Raw genomic sequence first — 17,193 nt, 5'->3', positions numbered from 1 at the left:
TAATTTCGTTTGTTTTCACATTATATTGCTGTATTGTTGTATACAACAACCCTTCACCAATAAGAGATCAACACTGACTACCTCTGTACTGATTGCTCAATTATCACTTCTTGATTTGGCATTTGTGGATTAAGATGTGTATTTTTTACATGCATGAGGTTTTGAGCATTATTATTTAGTTAAAGTATCTACAAAACTAACTGTTGTAGAATTCCTTTTTTTTTCAAACAATTCTGACTTTGCAAAATTAATTACACAGAGACAGTAATTTCCACAATGTATAGCACTGTCCGTTTGAACTTTATTCACTCTAGACAGACTACCACAGTGCTTTCATGTGCTGTCTGTCATTGGATGTGATGGCTATTGTATTTCCAACAGATATTCACCCTCTCTTACATTTGCCACTTTTCCTCCCTGCTATTAGTGCATCTTTTATTGCCTAATCTCTGAATAACATGGCTGTGCTAGGATGGTGTGTTGCATTTCTATTGACAGAGGGTTGTTATATGATTATTTGCATGCAACAACACAGCAATATCACATGGAAACAGATAAGTTTAGGTGGGAGCCTACATGTTATTTACGAGCACAAAGTTTATATATAGAGGGCAGCACTAAATAAGAAAAGCTGTGTGTTAAATGTGGTATGAAGTACAGTCAGTGTTGGAAAATATTAACTTTAGCAATTCTATAGTTAGGAGTCATCAATTTTAATAATGAAATTGCAGCATAATTTAGTTTAGATTGTTTTTCATATAATTAAATCTTATAGCTATATCTATATAGAATTTGACTAAGAACTTGTTTCCACCAGTAAAACAATAAGAATGTTTACTTCAACTAACAGCATGTTTTCTTCTATAAGTGGAACAAAAAATTATGACCTGTTTTATCTAAAATGTGAAAATTTATACTTATTGTGAAGTTTTTTAGTTGCAATTTATAGAAATTTATTTGTAAGTATGAGAATATTTGTGTAGAAAAATTTAAATAAGTGGACATGTACAATTTTTAAAATAAATAAGCTGTTCCTAGATTAAATTTCCAATTTAAATATAAATCTTGTCTTTATATTATGGTTGATACACAACAAACCACTGACATTTCTTCAGAAAGAATAGTTTTTCTGTTATGAAAGCTGAGTCAAAAAATTACAGTAGCTTCTGTTGATGCATTTATTCACATAAGTAAAGCAAAGTTTCATAAGAAATGAATCTGTTGATTGTTAGTGATTAGTTAGACATTTCTTTTGTTTCTATTACAACTGTGTATGATATTTACCATTTATTGTTTTTACCAAAAATATCATTAGTACTCAAGTAATAGATCAGTGCCTTCTCGTCATTATAAGGATAGTTTTCTAATGATGTATTATATTAAACATTGCTATTTCATCTGCAATGTATTATCAGATACATTATTAACTAAGTTATTTTTCAATTTGACTTATGTAGTTAATTTGCTTTGATCAGACGTTATTGATAATTATATATGGTATACTAACAACATCTGTCATAGATAGCTACTGCTACATGATTTAAAATTCACAGTTTTAAAATTGCCATAATTGCAGATGGATGGATGTATTATGTTAAAATGGTCTTGGAATCTCAGAACATCATTATAGACCATGTTGCCACTTTCTCATGTTCCATCTTATGATAATGCATCTTGATAATAGGTAGTTTCCAGTACAAAAGGCTCTGCTGTAAGACTGCTATGTTCAAAGAACACTCATCATTCCTAATTCATCCATTGTATAAATATGGTGGTTTTCTACTCCTATCTCACAGAAATCCATTGGCACTATGTTGGTGATTTGACCAGAATGTCTTTCCATGGAATACCTCTTTCATCTTCCAGCAGCTTGACATATGCAATGATTGAATGGATATGTTGTGAAAGCAACTTGTATACACATAATTTGCATCACTTTTTCAGATGAAGATCCTTCTTGATTATGTTATGTACTGTTGTTTGAGTTACATATATGGCTTTTGTCACTGATATGTGTGTTTGTGTTACAGGATGTCACACTCTGCTAACTACAGGTAAGGTACAGTTTAATGCACATCTTTTTTTTTAATATGTTCTATGTGTCCCAAGTTGACCCATATTCCTTTTTTTTTCCACTTCCATTACGTACAAGTGATATCCTGATCTTGGAAATTCTAAATCCTCTATCTTAACCCAACATTATGATCTGAGTGTATATCTTGAATTGGCAAGAGCTGTTACATATCCTTCCTGAAAGCAATTAGTTTTCGGTAGCAGAATAGTACCTATGAAACACCAAACAATGCCAAAAGGTAGTTCTGACATATGCCATTTCAGCATGATATTAAAATCATCTTTAGAAAGGGTAGCTTGCTGATTTGCATAATGAAACTTGTTTTGACATAATATACACAATTATGTATTAGGTAAAAGCAATATCAAAATATGTGATGCTTTATTCACATATTTATCTTCTATGCAAACACAGAGCAGTGTAGAGAGTATGTTCATCATTGAAATTGGATCTATAGAAAATAAAATGCCAAGTTTTATAAGAATTTCACTGTCAAGTGTACCTGTAAAACCATATTTTTAACCATAAATATCATGGCTACTTAGGTAAAATCAGACACCATTGCTTTTTTTTTGTATTTATGAATGTGTAAGAATTTCTCACAAAATAAGAAAACAGTATCAACTCCCATAAATTGCTCTTTCAATACACACAATAAAAACTATAATCATAAAATTTTCTTTCATATGCTTGAAATTCTTAACTACTTGTTGTACTGACATAGAATTATACATATAATAGAAAATCTTATTAAATACTGTATCTCATCTTTAAACTTTTATGATTCTTTTCTACATCTGAAATCATTTTAGATTTTATTACTTATCCTTTAAATACTTCTCAATTTCAAAAATGTTGAAACTATCATAAATTATATCCTAATTTGTATTTCCATCTATGTTACTTGAGTTTTACTCACTTTACGATACTTACAGATTTACTGTTATTCTTCAATAATTTAAGGTTTACACTTAATGAATTTGGGAGAAATTTGGTTTTCAATCCAATCTCATGGTCAGTAAATTTGTCTGCATTTCTGATAAAAAATAACCAACAACATGCATTTAGAAAAAACACCAAGTATGATGGCTGCCCATTTTGGTGTTCTATGAGCAATCTAGTTGAAAAGTTTTTCATATGTATAGGGAGTATGGTTGTTCATTGTTACTTGTAGGTGGAGACTGATTGAATTCATTATGGTTTATGCCTTCTCTTACAGAATTTTGTGAACAGATGTGAAACATTCCTTTATACAGAAAAAAACTGATCTAGATTCTGTGAGATTTGTTAGAATTTTTTTATTTTCCTGGTAGCCAGTCATTGAATTTGGTGCAAGAAACTGAAACGTGTATTTAGTGTAATATTGATTTATTGAGTCATTTTCAACTTTTTGCAAATTATTTTAAAGGTATTGAAATTCCAAATTCTTAACCATTTGCTCGTGTTTTTTTTCTCTTTGTATTTAACCTACAACAAAAGAGACTTGATTAGAAATAGAAAGAGCTTTTAGGTTTGAATAATATTATGAGTTAAGTGCTAGAAAAGAGCTCTTTTAGTTGTATTATGGATTTTGTTTTAATTGAAATTAATTCTTGATATGGTTGGTTAGTTGCTCTAAGTTAACATAAAGGAACTAGGGTATTTTTATGTCTGCTGAGATAACTGATTTTAAGCCTTCAACACAATCGTCATGAGATTTAAAGTTTGAATCATAAACTTAAATATATCACTTTAGGAAAATTGATATCTGTTTATTTCACATAATATTCCCTTGTTTACAAACTGACAAACATTTAGCCATTTCTTTTAGCTTTTTTTTTTTTGGAACCTACTCTGGAATAAGTAAATTGCACATATACACACACAAAAATTGTTGAACTTTATTACTTTTCTAGAGAATGTAGGGGTAGGAATACCACAGTAACTTGTTAAAGGAAATACATCAAATATAAAAGTACTTACCTCATGCATTGAGTACTTTATTTTTCAGATTGTAAATGAAATGCAAGAAGTTGAGCAACAACACATGACAGTAGCTTGTGAGATGGCTGAACAGTTGGATCAACTAAAACAAAGAGAAGCAAAGCTTAAAAAGGAACTAGAAGCTAAAGAGCAAGCCAGAAAGACAGAAAGCTCTCCAAGAGAGCAGAGCAATAGCCAAAAATGTTATCTGGATGAATTGGCAGCATGGAAAGAAAATGTAGAGCTGCAAAATAGTGTTCTGCAAAAATTACATGTTGAACTAGATTTAGGTCAGCAACAACTTGATGCTAAGGAGAAGGAAGTGGGAGCTCTTCAAAATGAAATTAAAGGTGGTAAACATAAAACTTTATAATAGGTCTGAAAGATACTTACAATCTCCAAAAATCATTTTATTCTAATTTTTAAAGTCTTTCATCAAGGAAAAAATATATCTATCATAATGGAATATGTATTATAAAGATACATTTAATCATGTTAGGTTAAATTTTTTGTTTTCAGCTATGGTAATATTTCATTCTTCATAATTACTTCTGCATATTTTTAATTGAGATATATTTATAAAATAAATGTGTTTTCTATAGTTTAAAAATATTTAGTTCTTATTTAATCACAAACGTAGGGAACATGCAAACAATGTAACTAAAAAGCTAACTGTGTTAATAAAATTATTTAATTATTGATATTTTATCTGATTTTGAGGGAATATAAAATTTTAAATATTTTAACATTTATATGAAAAACAACGTATGTCTGTGTTTACTTTTTAATCACAAATTTAAGTTGAATTTGAAAATCATGAGAACTGGGCCTCCACATCAGATAAGGTATAAGAAGTGGCAATAAGTTCAAAATTGTAAACCTTTGGTGGTTACCACATTATGATGTTATGTAAATTTTCTTCATATGTGTTTGTGTATATATATATATATGGCTAGATTCTGTGCTTTATAACTTTCACATTAACTCTCATATAACACCTGATAAATCTTTTTTTTGTAGAACTTCACCACAGAATGAATCAATTGAAAGAAGGAATATGCCTTGACAATGATGAGACTCAGTTTATAAGAAACAGTGATACTTTTAAAGAAGAACAGTTGTTAAATACTATTGAAAAACTTAGGTATTTATCTATTCTGGAAAATAATATCATGTAATCCTTTCCTTTTTAAAGATTCATCATACAAACATGTTGAATCTCTATTCATACTCCTGTTTCATTTGATAAAATAGTGTGTACAAGCTGTTTAACTGGACTTTCTGCTGATAAATCTGTTCAAAATAACCGAAACACAAAATATATTTCTGGTAAAGAAAATGTTAATTTTCAGCTGTTTGTAACTTCATAGTTTAGAGGGTTTTTTTCAAATATAATAAACTTCTATCTATGGTTTGAATCAAGAAGCTTGTTATGGTTGAAGATTCATGCTGTTTGGGTTTTGTTAGCAATTAGTGTTTTGGTTTTCAATCAAATATGCAATTTGAGAATTAATATTTTTTGTCTTCAAAAATCTTAGTTTTGTTAATACTCTAAAGATTATTTATTATTATTTGTTTTTTCTATCAAGTTTCAGTTTGATTCTTCGTGTGTTTTAAAAGTGGGTGATTTTTTTGTTGTTTCAACAGTTTTTGAATAAAAAAGTGTATTTCTTTAAAACATTGTATGTATTTGTATCAGAACAGAAAGGTCAATGTATCAGCACCAACTTGAGATCCAACAGAAAGTGGCCAGAGATGTAAGAAGCCAGCTGGACTCCACAGCTTCTAGACTGGTCAGTCTAAAGACTGAAGCAGTTACCAGGTATCACAAAATTGTTGACCACCAGAGAGATATGATTCAGGTACAACAATTTACTTTTTTCAATAATTTTTGTGGATTTCCGAGGATGAAGATTTTGACTATGTGAATGATTGAGAGACAGTATTCCACTTGTTTCAGTCATAACTGCATTAATTATCAGTGTATAGGAAAAACAGTAACTTATGTTATATTAATGCATTGTTTTTTGGCAGGCAAATGTTGTATGCTTGATTTAATAATGTGCTGTTCACTATATTACAAATTGTGTTTTGAAAGCAGCATATTAAGAAATACCAAAATGAACTAACATGTATTTATTTATAAAAATGCCTTTATTATTCTGAACTTGAATGATGAACATCTGGAATCAACTTCCTTTAAAAAACAACATAAACATAAGATTTTAAATTTTAACATGAACTTGCTTAGAAATTGTGTGGGGTAATTCTATCATATTAAGCTGTTGTGTAATTAATTAAAGTAGACAAAGTGCCTTATTGGGAGGAATCAGAAAATAAGGTTGAGTTACTATGTAGTGAATTAAGTAGTAAAGGAGAGGATCATACAAGGACATTTTATTATTATATGATAATTCATGTGGGATAAAACTGCATTGAAAATTATTTATATAGTGAATTTTGTAATTCCTTACAAAATTAGTCTGAGTAAGATAAAAGTTGTTAGACAAAACTACCTTGGCACTACAAATTCTTCAGAATGCTATCTACACTTTTCAGTTACAGTAGCAACTAGTCTTGGCAGTTTTAAAATGGCCAGATTTAAATACACTGAATGTTTAAGGTTTTTTCACTTTATTTAGATTAACTACCATTTGTAAATTTAAACAATATATATGAAAACATTCTTTTCAAACATGTTCAATAAAATACTAATCATTACATATATAGAAGCAAGTGCTCAAAATCTCATAAAAAGGGTTAATTTTGTTGTTTATTACACTTACAGATACTTAGCATTTATTAATATCTCTTCTAGACTTCTACTGATTGACAGTAGTATGTTACCTGCAGGTTAATCACAAAAATTGTAAAATAATTATCTTTAAAAAATAACAAGCTAAAATGGTGAGTGCTTTAAATTATCAAGGTTTTTAAGTTCTCTTAAACATTATAACAGTGTAGTCAAAACTCTATATCGTAATTAGATTAATTTTTGTTGTATCAATATCTATGGCACACAGAAATATTCAGATATTACTTAAGTGTGATCAAAACATGGAGTCAGAATAGGTCCAAATAAAAGGCTTTCACCAGATTTTTAAACCCTGCTTCAGGTATATCTGATCAGTATATGAATTAGACAAGGAAAATATCTATTTTGTGATTTTTTTTTATTTCGTTAAAAATGTCATGATTGTGAGAAATTTATATTTTCAGAAAAAGGAACGCCAAATAAAACGCCTGAAAACTGAATTGCACCATGTGTCTTGTGATTTACATGAAAAAGTAGTTCTATTAGACAGGCAAAAAAAGGATATAAGGTATAAAAAAATTCTACATTGTATAGTGCAGAGTATAAAGGATAGTTAAATCAAAATATATCTAAATTATTGTAATCATAAATTACATGAACACTATTATACTGATAAAATGTAAATTTATGACTTTGTTGTTGTCTCATTTTGCCTCCAAATTATTTAACCATTCACTACCATTAAGGTCCACATATTGGAATGTATAGAATAATTATGTTTTTGTCAGTCATAATGCTCACTATAAAGAACTGACTAAGTGAATGGAAGAAATCAGTAATTTGCTATATAAATATACAGCAGCAACCAGTAGAGTTAATCACAGTATTGGTGATATTTTTGCTTATTTTTGTATGTGATTTGTATGTTATTAAAAATCCTGTATTGGACTCACAAACTGTAGGGTGCATAAGTCATCAGATTTCCTTTTTTTTTGAATAACTCTTAGTAAATGGACCCCATCACAACTTCTAGATTTTCTTTTATTTTGTAACGAGGTTGATAATTTGTAAAGGTTATATTAATATGTTTAAATGCAATAATCAACAGTTTAAAGTGAAATAGTACGTTTACGCACACACATATATATACTTTTCTTTCTAAAAAATATACATACTGTGTGTTACCACTGGGTTCACTTGAGTTTCATTGACTAGCTAGACACTTTTTCTAAACTATTTTTGTGGAGTCATGACTTTGTTTCAGAGTCTCTAAAACATATAAGTCCGCAAAAGCAATGTAAACCGAAATAACATCAACTATCATAGTCACTCCAACTCATTATTGTTTAGGCCCTCTATATCTTTTATATAGAAAACGAGTAGTTTATCTCAATTTTTTTATCAGTTCTTTATTCTGGGTACTGTAATAGGTAAAACATAAAGTTACACAATGTAATACAAGATTTTTGGCCACTTTGGTAGTAAATGATAATGACAATCAAGTTGGCAATTGGAAGATTAAGTCTTGCACAGCTCTATAAAGATCTTAGAAATCACTTGTTAAAAATCTGCATTATATTTTAAATTTTTTACAGATTTCAAAATTTTCAAACTAATTTTATCGTATTAGTTTTAATTTTGTTCATTACTTTTTTATTCTGAAAGGGAGATGAATAACCAGCTTGCTAATAGTGAGAAAGAGTTGAAAGATAAAACCAAGTTGTTGGAAGAACTTCAACTTCAGGTTTCTGGTGGCATAAACTCCCAAACATCTGAAAATGACTGCCAAACTGAGGTATTTTCCAGTGGATGAGAATTATTAAGTTATATACAGTATTAAAATACTAAGTTATTTTGTAAACTTAGACACTCTCGAGTAATACAAAAAAGGGTTTAAAATCTGCAGAAAAGTAAAAGTGGTAAATCATTTTTTAATATTAGAATCTAGAAAGTTTGAGTCCAAGTGATTTCTTTCACAGAAACATAACAAACTACACTGCAAGAATTTATGAAATGCTGAACCAATTTTGCTGCGAAGCTTATTCGTCTTGGTTTCACAAATGTTTGAGATAAATCAATACAAGCAGTTGTTGTTGACTGCAATAGTATTCTAAGCTACACTAATAAATTATAGTATTTAATTGATTTCTGAAATATTGGGAACAAAATCTGATCGAGTCAATATTTTGAGAATATTTATGAAGTTGCTTGTTATCAAATACTGCATGAGTAATTACTAAATACAATTGTGCAACATCATTAAGCATTGTGTGAAACATTTGGTGCTTTCAGTATTTGTTGTGATAACACACAAATTCAGGATACAAAATAATGTTAGTCATCAGTCAGAAATTGAATATAGTTGGTATGAACTTTACATGTTTTTATATGATTGGTCACATTTATCTGTTGAGTATTAATATGAATAAATGCAATGATTTATAATGAACTCTTATTGCTTAAAATGTGGAATCAAAAAGTTAATAAGATTAACGTTTCAAAATACAAAAGTTTAAGATATTATATGTAACAGCCATCAATAAAGCATGTGCTGTATATACTGTGTCATCAAAGTGTGTTTGTATGTGTTATATATTGTATAGTCTATACCCATCAATAACTTACAGGAGAGTGGACACCCAATGCAATTTTTTACTTTAGCCACATAGCTTAGTCGCTAATATAAAAAAACCTTTTATACAATAAACATGATATTTTACTTGCCAAACTCAGTTGTTATTAGTCATCATTATTGTAATACCAAGTAAAAGGAGATTGTGGGGAACAAAAATAAATAACTTGTTTTAATGCAAAATTACTATATTACAAGTTAATATTATCAAGTCAGGTTAGTCTACTTTACTTGCAAAATAATAAAAAAAAACATTAACAGTCAACATCTGAAAATATAAATATATATTAAAAGTGAATGAAAGGAAATATGGTATTTATTAATAAAGTTAATAATATTTGTACCTAGTAAGTCTATTGACTTACAATACTGTGATCCAGGGATTGATTCCCTGTAGTAGACATAGCAGTTAGTCCAGTGTTGCTTTGCTTTAATGTAGCAAAGAAACTCAACAAAATGTTGTTTCAAACAATGGGAATCAAAACAGTCTTTAAAAGAAATAAAAATGAAGGCCACTTGGGGATAAACTACCTCTGATTTCTTTTCTTTCATTGGTCCATCAAGTGTACGATATTTTGGGTCTTTTAAGTAGAAATATTTACTGCTCAGTTGTGTGAAGGGACAGCTATCCCTTATATGCCACAGTTGTTGGAACTATATGATTAAGCTAACCACCACAAGATGGAAGCATACTCTGGCTCTCAAATGTACATCTATTCCTTGAAATTAGGAATTCAAATGTGGAGTTTGTAAATTTATGGACTAACAATTTTAACTTCCAATGTTTTGTTTTCATAACACTAAACTTTGTTAGAAAACTCTCAGGATTACCACTTTATTGATGACAAACTGGAACCATTGTTTACATGCACTTTAGTTTGATTGTTGGCTTCTACATTCATCTTTGTTGGTGTATTAACTTTCATTGACTCTTAAAGTATCCTGATCCCCTACATCAACCTCTGAGTACATTCGTACCTATAATAAATTATATCCATGTCCAAGAATTCCACTGCTCAGTTGGAATATCCCCAGCAGTGCCAGCTATTATTTTTTGCCTTTGAGGTCTATGGGTGTTCAGCTATGAGTATTTCTAGATGTGTGGTAACCTTAATCATGGATTCATAAGAACTACAAGTTCTTGAGGCAGAATTAGCCATTCAGTTCACATCTTTACCATCATTATCCACTCTATCTGCAGGGTTTCCATTTCCACAGATCCTTGAACTTGGAAACTTAGTTCTTTGGCTATCAGAATCTGTTGGGTTTGGGAATAGAGAAAGAAAGAGTTGTGCTAATTCTCTGAGGTTTTGGGCTTAAGAAGACAGGAGAGTGGTGTAAAATCATCAATTTTTCTTATCTATATCATTGCCTAGATTCTCCAACATTCACAATCTGAATAAGCATTTTTTACTATTGTGGATGTCCACATTTGATGCAATTTGCTCCTATCTTCACATTGTCATAGTGGTAGTACCCCACAGATATTAGGATTTTGTTTTTGTGTATTCATGGTTTTTACCTTACATGTTCTGCTGAATCATATGTGTTTTTCTCATCACCTCCATTTCCTAGCCCTGTGCACACACTATTGAATAAATGACTCATTACCACTGACAATATCTCATCGATCGTCAGAATGTCAAATCCTACAGTACTCTGCCATTTGGGTAGGTTGACAGTCATAGCTGGTAGTATGTAAAGGTCTGGTTGCTCTTTTTGATACATTAAATTTCTTAAGCAAGGCCTTCTAATGATCTGTGCTAGTGACTAGCTTTCCAAGTAAAATAATGTTTTCATACATGATGGAGCTGTTGTATATTCAGCCTGATTTACAAAATGAAGACTGTGCCATGAAATGAATGTTAAGCCATTATAACTCTATCATGACCAGCCCAACTGCTAAATATGAACTGTATTGAGCATATGTGGTCTATCCTAGATTGTTCCATGTGAACGCATAAAAACTTGCATAGACATCTTCATTTAAAGTCTTTGCCAGAAGTGAGGTGCAACCTCACAGTATCAGATTTAAGGTCTTGTAAATATGATTTGTATCTGTGTTCTTCTTTTAATTATTGCAAAGGATAGATCTACAAAATATTAATGGTAATCTTATATCATTTGCTTTATGTTTTTTTAATAAAACTGCATTTTTTCTGGAGTGGATGTGTATTTACTTATTGGAAGGCTGTTTATATGAGAATTCTATCAATAACAACAAAACGTCATGGTAGGAGTAAACTCCTATAAATGAAAATGACAGTTTTATTTTAAAATCAAGATCAAATATATAAGTAACTCTAACCTATCATTTTTCTCCTGTTCATACCAAAAAATGAGTGAAACATAAAGAACCACGAACCTGATTGGACTGTGATTACACTGAAAGAGGACATAAATGTATGATTAATCACTTTATACCATTACATAAGATGGATTTTATAAATAATAAAATATGAGTCTTAAGCAGGGAAAGAAAGTAGTTAAAGTGATTAAAACAACTAGAATTTTTATGTCTTAACAATTAGCCAGAGGAAGAGAGTTAAATTAACTTTTATTCTATTTCATCTTTGTTAAATGGCTAAAAAGTAAGTAAAATAAGTTTTCTTATAAAATGAAAGATTGCCATTAAATGTTCTTTTGCAAGATTTATCATTTTTCCTTCTTATTCATGTAGTTTAATAATGGTAAATTCAGTTAAAGTATTTGGTCACAGGAGTTTTACACACTGTACTTTAGTTGTGGGTACAACTACCTATCTTACAAGCTGGATCGCGTTCACAGGCATTAGTTATCCCTTCACACACCTCTTGTGTACTCAGCTCAGCATGAGAGAGTGGAGGAGGTACTTTCCCTTAACCTCTTGTGCATCCAGCTCAGCGTGAGAGGGTAGAGGGGATACTTTCCCTAAAAAGGGGCCAGAGGCCACATAGAGGGTTAACCTTTTTTAGCTACTCACACTACTACACATTACTGTGGTGTCTGTCAGTCATTAAGTAGACACTAAAATGGTGTCACATAAGGGACACTTAACACTGCAGTTTGTGCTATCATAATATCAGTAAAATGTGTGTGCCATGAATCATGAGAAGTTATGTAGTCTGTAGACTAAAACACAGCATGACATCTGAAATTCAAAAACAAGTAATAAAAATATTTCTTATTCTTTTGGTTTTATTTACTCTTGAAACAGAACACTTTTGGGGACCCTGCAAAAAGTACATATAGCAACAGTTAGTAATAGTGGTGAAGGATCCCATATAAATTTATTCCATAAGCCCTGTAAGATCAGTCTCACCATTGACATCAGCTGGTATGGTATCTAACAATAATATTGATTGACATATTGGTGTATTTAGTTATTAACTAGCATGTCTTAACTTTTATAGAATTTTAAAATGAATAACTAACTGTAATTGTGGTACAGGTCATGTTTGACTGATAGTGTATTTGCTGATATACTTTACTGACTAACAATTGTTTGTTTAAACTGTTGACATGTTTTAGCTTATCAACATGTGAAATGCTGTGGATTGAGATATTTATGATATTATAAAGTTGTTAACTCTTTGTATATAACAGTAAAGTATAATTAACTATTTTACAGACTATTTTTCAGTTTGATCTGACAGTTTTTTTTTAGTTGTGGCTCATCACTTTATATCATGTAAGTTAAAGTCAACTTCAGTAATTCATGAAAACTTTTGCTATATATATTACTGTTAACAGTTCTGTCAATTTTGTTGTCTTATTTAAAAATTTATTTTTCATTCTGCCTGAAATAGCAGTACTGTTCAAAAAGAAATAGCTAATTTTGTTGAGGAATTAGATTACAACATATAAGTGAAATATTTTGTACTATGTTTTATTTTCTTACAGTTATTATATGATAATTTAATATTATGTTTGTATGTAGTTGTTTGTCTATACACTGAATTGATATACATTTTATCCTTTCAAAAATGTTTTAAGTGACAGAATGAATAGGTATATGGAGAAACACTTATTCAGCAACCTGTTTACCCTGCTAGGAACAGAAGCTTTCAAGTATCGGAACAAGATGTCTCAGTGAAAAACATCTTCAAACTATTTCCAACCAAGCTGAAGAACTAGAAGAAATACGAAGCCAAATGAAGCATCTTCCTGGAATAACCTCATCTCAGGGTGAGGGAGTAATGCTGTTCTGTTAGGTTTTGTTTTGACTTTTAGAGTAAGGAACTTGTATTTGAAGTTTCACATTATGTTTTATCTATGTGGCAGTTTTATTCATACAGCAAGATAATATCAGGTACAATATTGTAACAAAATTAAAGAGGAAAACACTACATATGTTTTGCTTTTTACTGAACATCAGAAATTTATTATTAGGTGTTATTATATATTTATATTATAATGTAACTGAGAAAAATATACTCATGTTACTTTAGTTCTCAAAATTAATTATTTTAGTCCTCGAAATTAATTTTAAATGATTGATTATCATTGAAAAAAATGAAATATTTCTACATCAAATAAATAACACATAATTTATAAATTAATTTATTAATAAGAATCACTATATACTTTCAAAATCAAGAATAAACCACTGATTTTGAAATAATACAAGATTTGTTTAAGAAACATGCTTGGCAAGAGGGTATAATCTGGAAGGTTTTTTCTCAAAAACATTTTGTCATGAATATTATGTAATCACAATGTTTTGGGACACCTATATGCCTTGAAAAAAGAGCACACAAATATTATTGTAACATAATATTCAAGGCAAGATATCCAGTGGTAAGAACCTATTGATACACAAAGTGAATATTCTGAACAATGTTTTACTATTTTCGTAACAAGCTAAGATAAACAGATCAGATATCTAATACTTGTTTAATCAAAACAAATCATGATTAGCACTAAACATTAGAGTGGTTTATGTATACTCATTTTGTTTTGTTTATCTTTGATGAAACTGATATTTTCCCAATTATTAGGCTTTAGTGTACCTCCCAGAATAATGAATTTAAAAAATATCATATGCTTAGTGTTGAACTGTTTACTAATTAATATTTTACAGATGGTATTTGTGAAGCTGAGGAAGAAGTTGCAAGGTTGCAAAAAGAGGTTGTATCCTTAAAAGCTCAGTTAGCTGAACTTGGAATTGAAAATGGAGGAAACGTTAAAGAGGCCACAATCCAAGAAATTATGAAGTTAAGTGAGCATAATGTGAGTATGTTTTGCTTGTAGCTGATTAGAAGTAATTAAAATTGTCTCAGCTTTAAAAACATCTATATACAATTAGAATTTTATGTAATGTCTGTTTTTATTGCTGCTCGATAACTTTACTTAATTATTAAGGACAAAGATGATAACTTTTAGTGCTACTACTAACTACCTAATTCTTGTAATAATACCATTGGGAGTATTAGTTGTTATGTACACTAAGTTTTCATGAGAGAAAAGCTATGAAACACTTAACAAACTCAACCAAAGTTTATTAAACCTTTCCATTCATCAGACATTATTGAAATAACTGCCAACCTATTATGTTATTTAATCTTAGTAGGTGGATAATTTATTATGAAACAGACAAGTTGATTAAATAGAATATATAAAGGATTTACTTATTTATTTTTATTTAATATTGATGTTTGTTTTAGTCAAATATATATTTAGAAATGCATGTCACTTATACTGTTATGTGTATTGCAATATTCTTGCCTGTTCGGTAAGTTTATAGAAGATTCTTGAGTATAAGAATCAACAATAATGTACTGTGTGTGTTTAAAATACTAGTATTTGCCAGTATTTCTGGTATTTGAACTTTCAAGAATCTTGCCTTAACGTTTGTAAACCGATGCACTGAGAGACAATTTTAATTTGTTTGTTGGCTAAACTAGTATACTATAAACCTTAGAAGCAATAACTGTGATAACACTATGTAACACAAATTTTGTTCCTGGATAGTATGTGTTATTTCTTAATTGCTTATGTTGTAAAAGTAGAGAAAATTGAAATTATTTCCTTCAAACTTTGCTTTTATAACCTGGATAATTAAATTTAGAAATTAACCTATTTTCTATGTAAAAATGGATAAATTTGCACATTTTCATTTACATAAGGTCTGAATAAAACAACATGTTAATTAAGATTTACATGTATTTATACTAAAGTTATAGAAAAATGTTTAGAAGTAAGTAGTTTTTAGAGATTTGCGAGTGTAATGTAAATCACTTTCACTTATCAGCCCCCAAATATAGTGTCCTATCATGTTTTTATTATATGCTCCCAGGTCACAAAAGCAAAGCTTGAGAGAAAAATAGGTCTTTTCCATTTACTTTAGGCATAAGCAGTTATGAAATGACAGTTTCGGCCCAGGAACAAGAATAGGAAAAAATTTTTTATATAGTGTATAAATCAGAAAACTACAGATATTTGACCAGGAATATTTATAGATTTTGAACATTACAAACCATTTAACTTCAGACATTAGTATTTCTACAAGGATATTAGATATTTTTTTTATCAGTGAAAAACTTACATTGTGCTCAGTGAAACAGATAGCTAGCTAGCTATTAAGCAAATTGTACCCTTATCAACTTGAAATATTTTGCTCATTGTGAACCATGGATAAAATATTCAGTTCCAAACCAGATAGAAGACTCAATATTGCTTGTAAGTTTAAAAACTTTTCTATATAATAAATTGTTTATAATAACTATTGTTATAAATTGTATTGTTGCTTATACATTAAACCATATTTGTGTTAAGAAAGAAAATTGTGTTTATCAGTTGTGTTGACAAATATCATAAATTTGATATATATTAGCATTCACGTGACTTCTAAATTCAAATAAAAATTTCAGACTATTTGAAATCATATGATGTAACACAATAAATTAGAAACTTGTTTGAGACACATTTTAATATGTAACAAGTATTATACACCGCTTCTGGTTCACTGTGTTAAAAAATTTGTTTTATAACATTTTCTTGTTACTAAATTAGTTTATTTACTTTAAATGGGAATCTTCTTGAAAAGTTTTATAGAAGTAAATTCTTTTTCTAACAGAAATTTAGATACTTGTAATTAATATTTTAGTTCTCCTGAATGATAGTGTCCCAGGTAAGGTAAGGTTTAAAAATATCGAATCTTCTGGTAATTCAGGCATTAACATGCAAATTAATATAGTTATCAAAACAGGCAGACTTACCTCTGAATTACAAAAATATTTTCCTTGTTGAGTTACTCTCATGATTTCAACAGACATGTGACAAAAATTATTAATCTACTTTACAAAATGCAGAACGCTCATTAACTTAACCATACATTACACTCGGTTTTGTACAAGTTTTATATGTAGTCAAATCTTTTTGGTCTTCTTCATTGCTTCAACATTAACATTCACATGGACAACTGCCTTATTTTGAGCAGTTTTTTCCACTCATTATCTTACACACATACTCATTTAATCAAATGATTGGCTACATTTTGTGGGTGAATCATTCCACAACTTCAAATCCAATTTAGAACTAGCATTTGAAAATCTGAATCAGTGTGGTTAAGGAACACTGAAACCATCTCAAATGCTGTTGAAAACCTGGGAGTCTTGTATTCATGTTTTTCTGTCTTTCACTCCAACTGCTAAAGAAATCCTTTCTGCTTTAGATGATGGCCTCACTCCACAAAGCCATTCCCTTGGGTTATGTTCACCTTCATATGTTGAATTAGATCTTGCTTCTCAATGGCATTCATCCATGTAATCATAAAAGCAGGATATCCTT

The 17,193-nt window shown here is 29.7% G+C and overlaps 1 protein-coding gene across 1 annotated transcript in view; it reads left to right on the top strand.

Annotated features, from left to right (window-relative positions):
* The window catches only part of LOC143223049 (uncharacterized), a 41,037-nt gene that overhangs the window by 3,542 nt on the left and 20,302 nt on the right, over positions 1-17,193 (top strand). Inside the window, exons 2-8 of the mRNA XM_076450441.1 lie at positions 4,065-4,386; positions 5,057-5,180; positions 5,736-5,898; positions 7,256-7,359; positions 8,457-8,586; positions 13,458-13,590; positions 14,486-14,634. Coding sequence (XP_076306556.1) covers positions 4,065-4,386; positions 5,057-5,180; positions 5,736-5,898; positions 7,256-7,359; positions 8,457-8,586; positions 13,458-13,590; positions 14,486-14,634 — 1,125 coding nt within the window. The remainder of the gene's footprint in view (positions 1-4,064; positions 4,387-5,056; positions 5,181-5,735; positions 5,899-7,255; positions 7,360-8,456; positions 8,587-13,457; positions 13,591-14,485; positions 14,635-17,193) is intronic.

This window comes from Tachypleus tridentatus, chromosome 8, assembly GCF_004210375.1.
Source record: "Tachypleus tridentatus isolate NWPU-2018 chromosome 8, ASM421037v1, whole genome shotgun sequence".
Lineage (NCBI taxonomy): Eukaryota > Metazoa > Arthropoda > Merostomata > Xiphosura > Limulidae > Tachypleus > Tachypleus tridentatus.
Note: the sequence above shows the minus strand (reverse complement) of the source record. Positions and strands in the feature narration are given on the sequence as shown.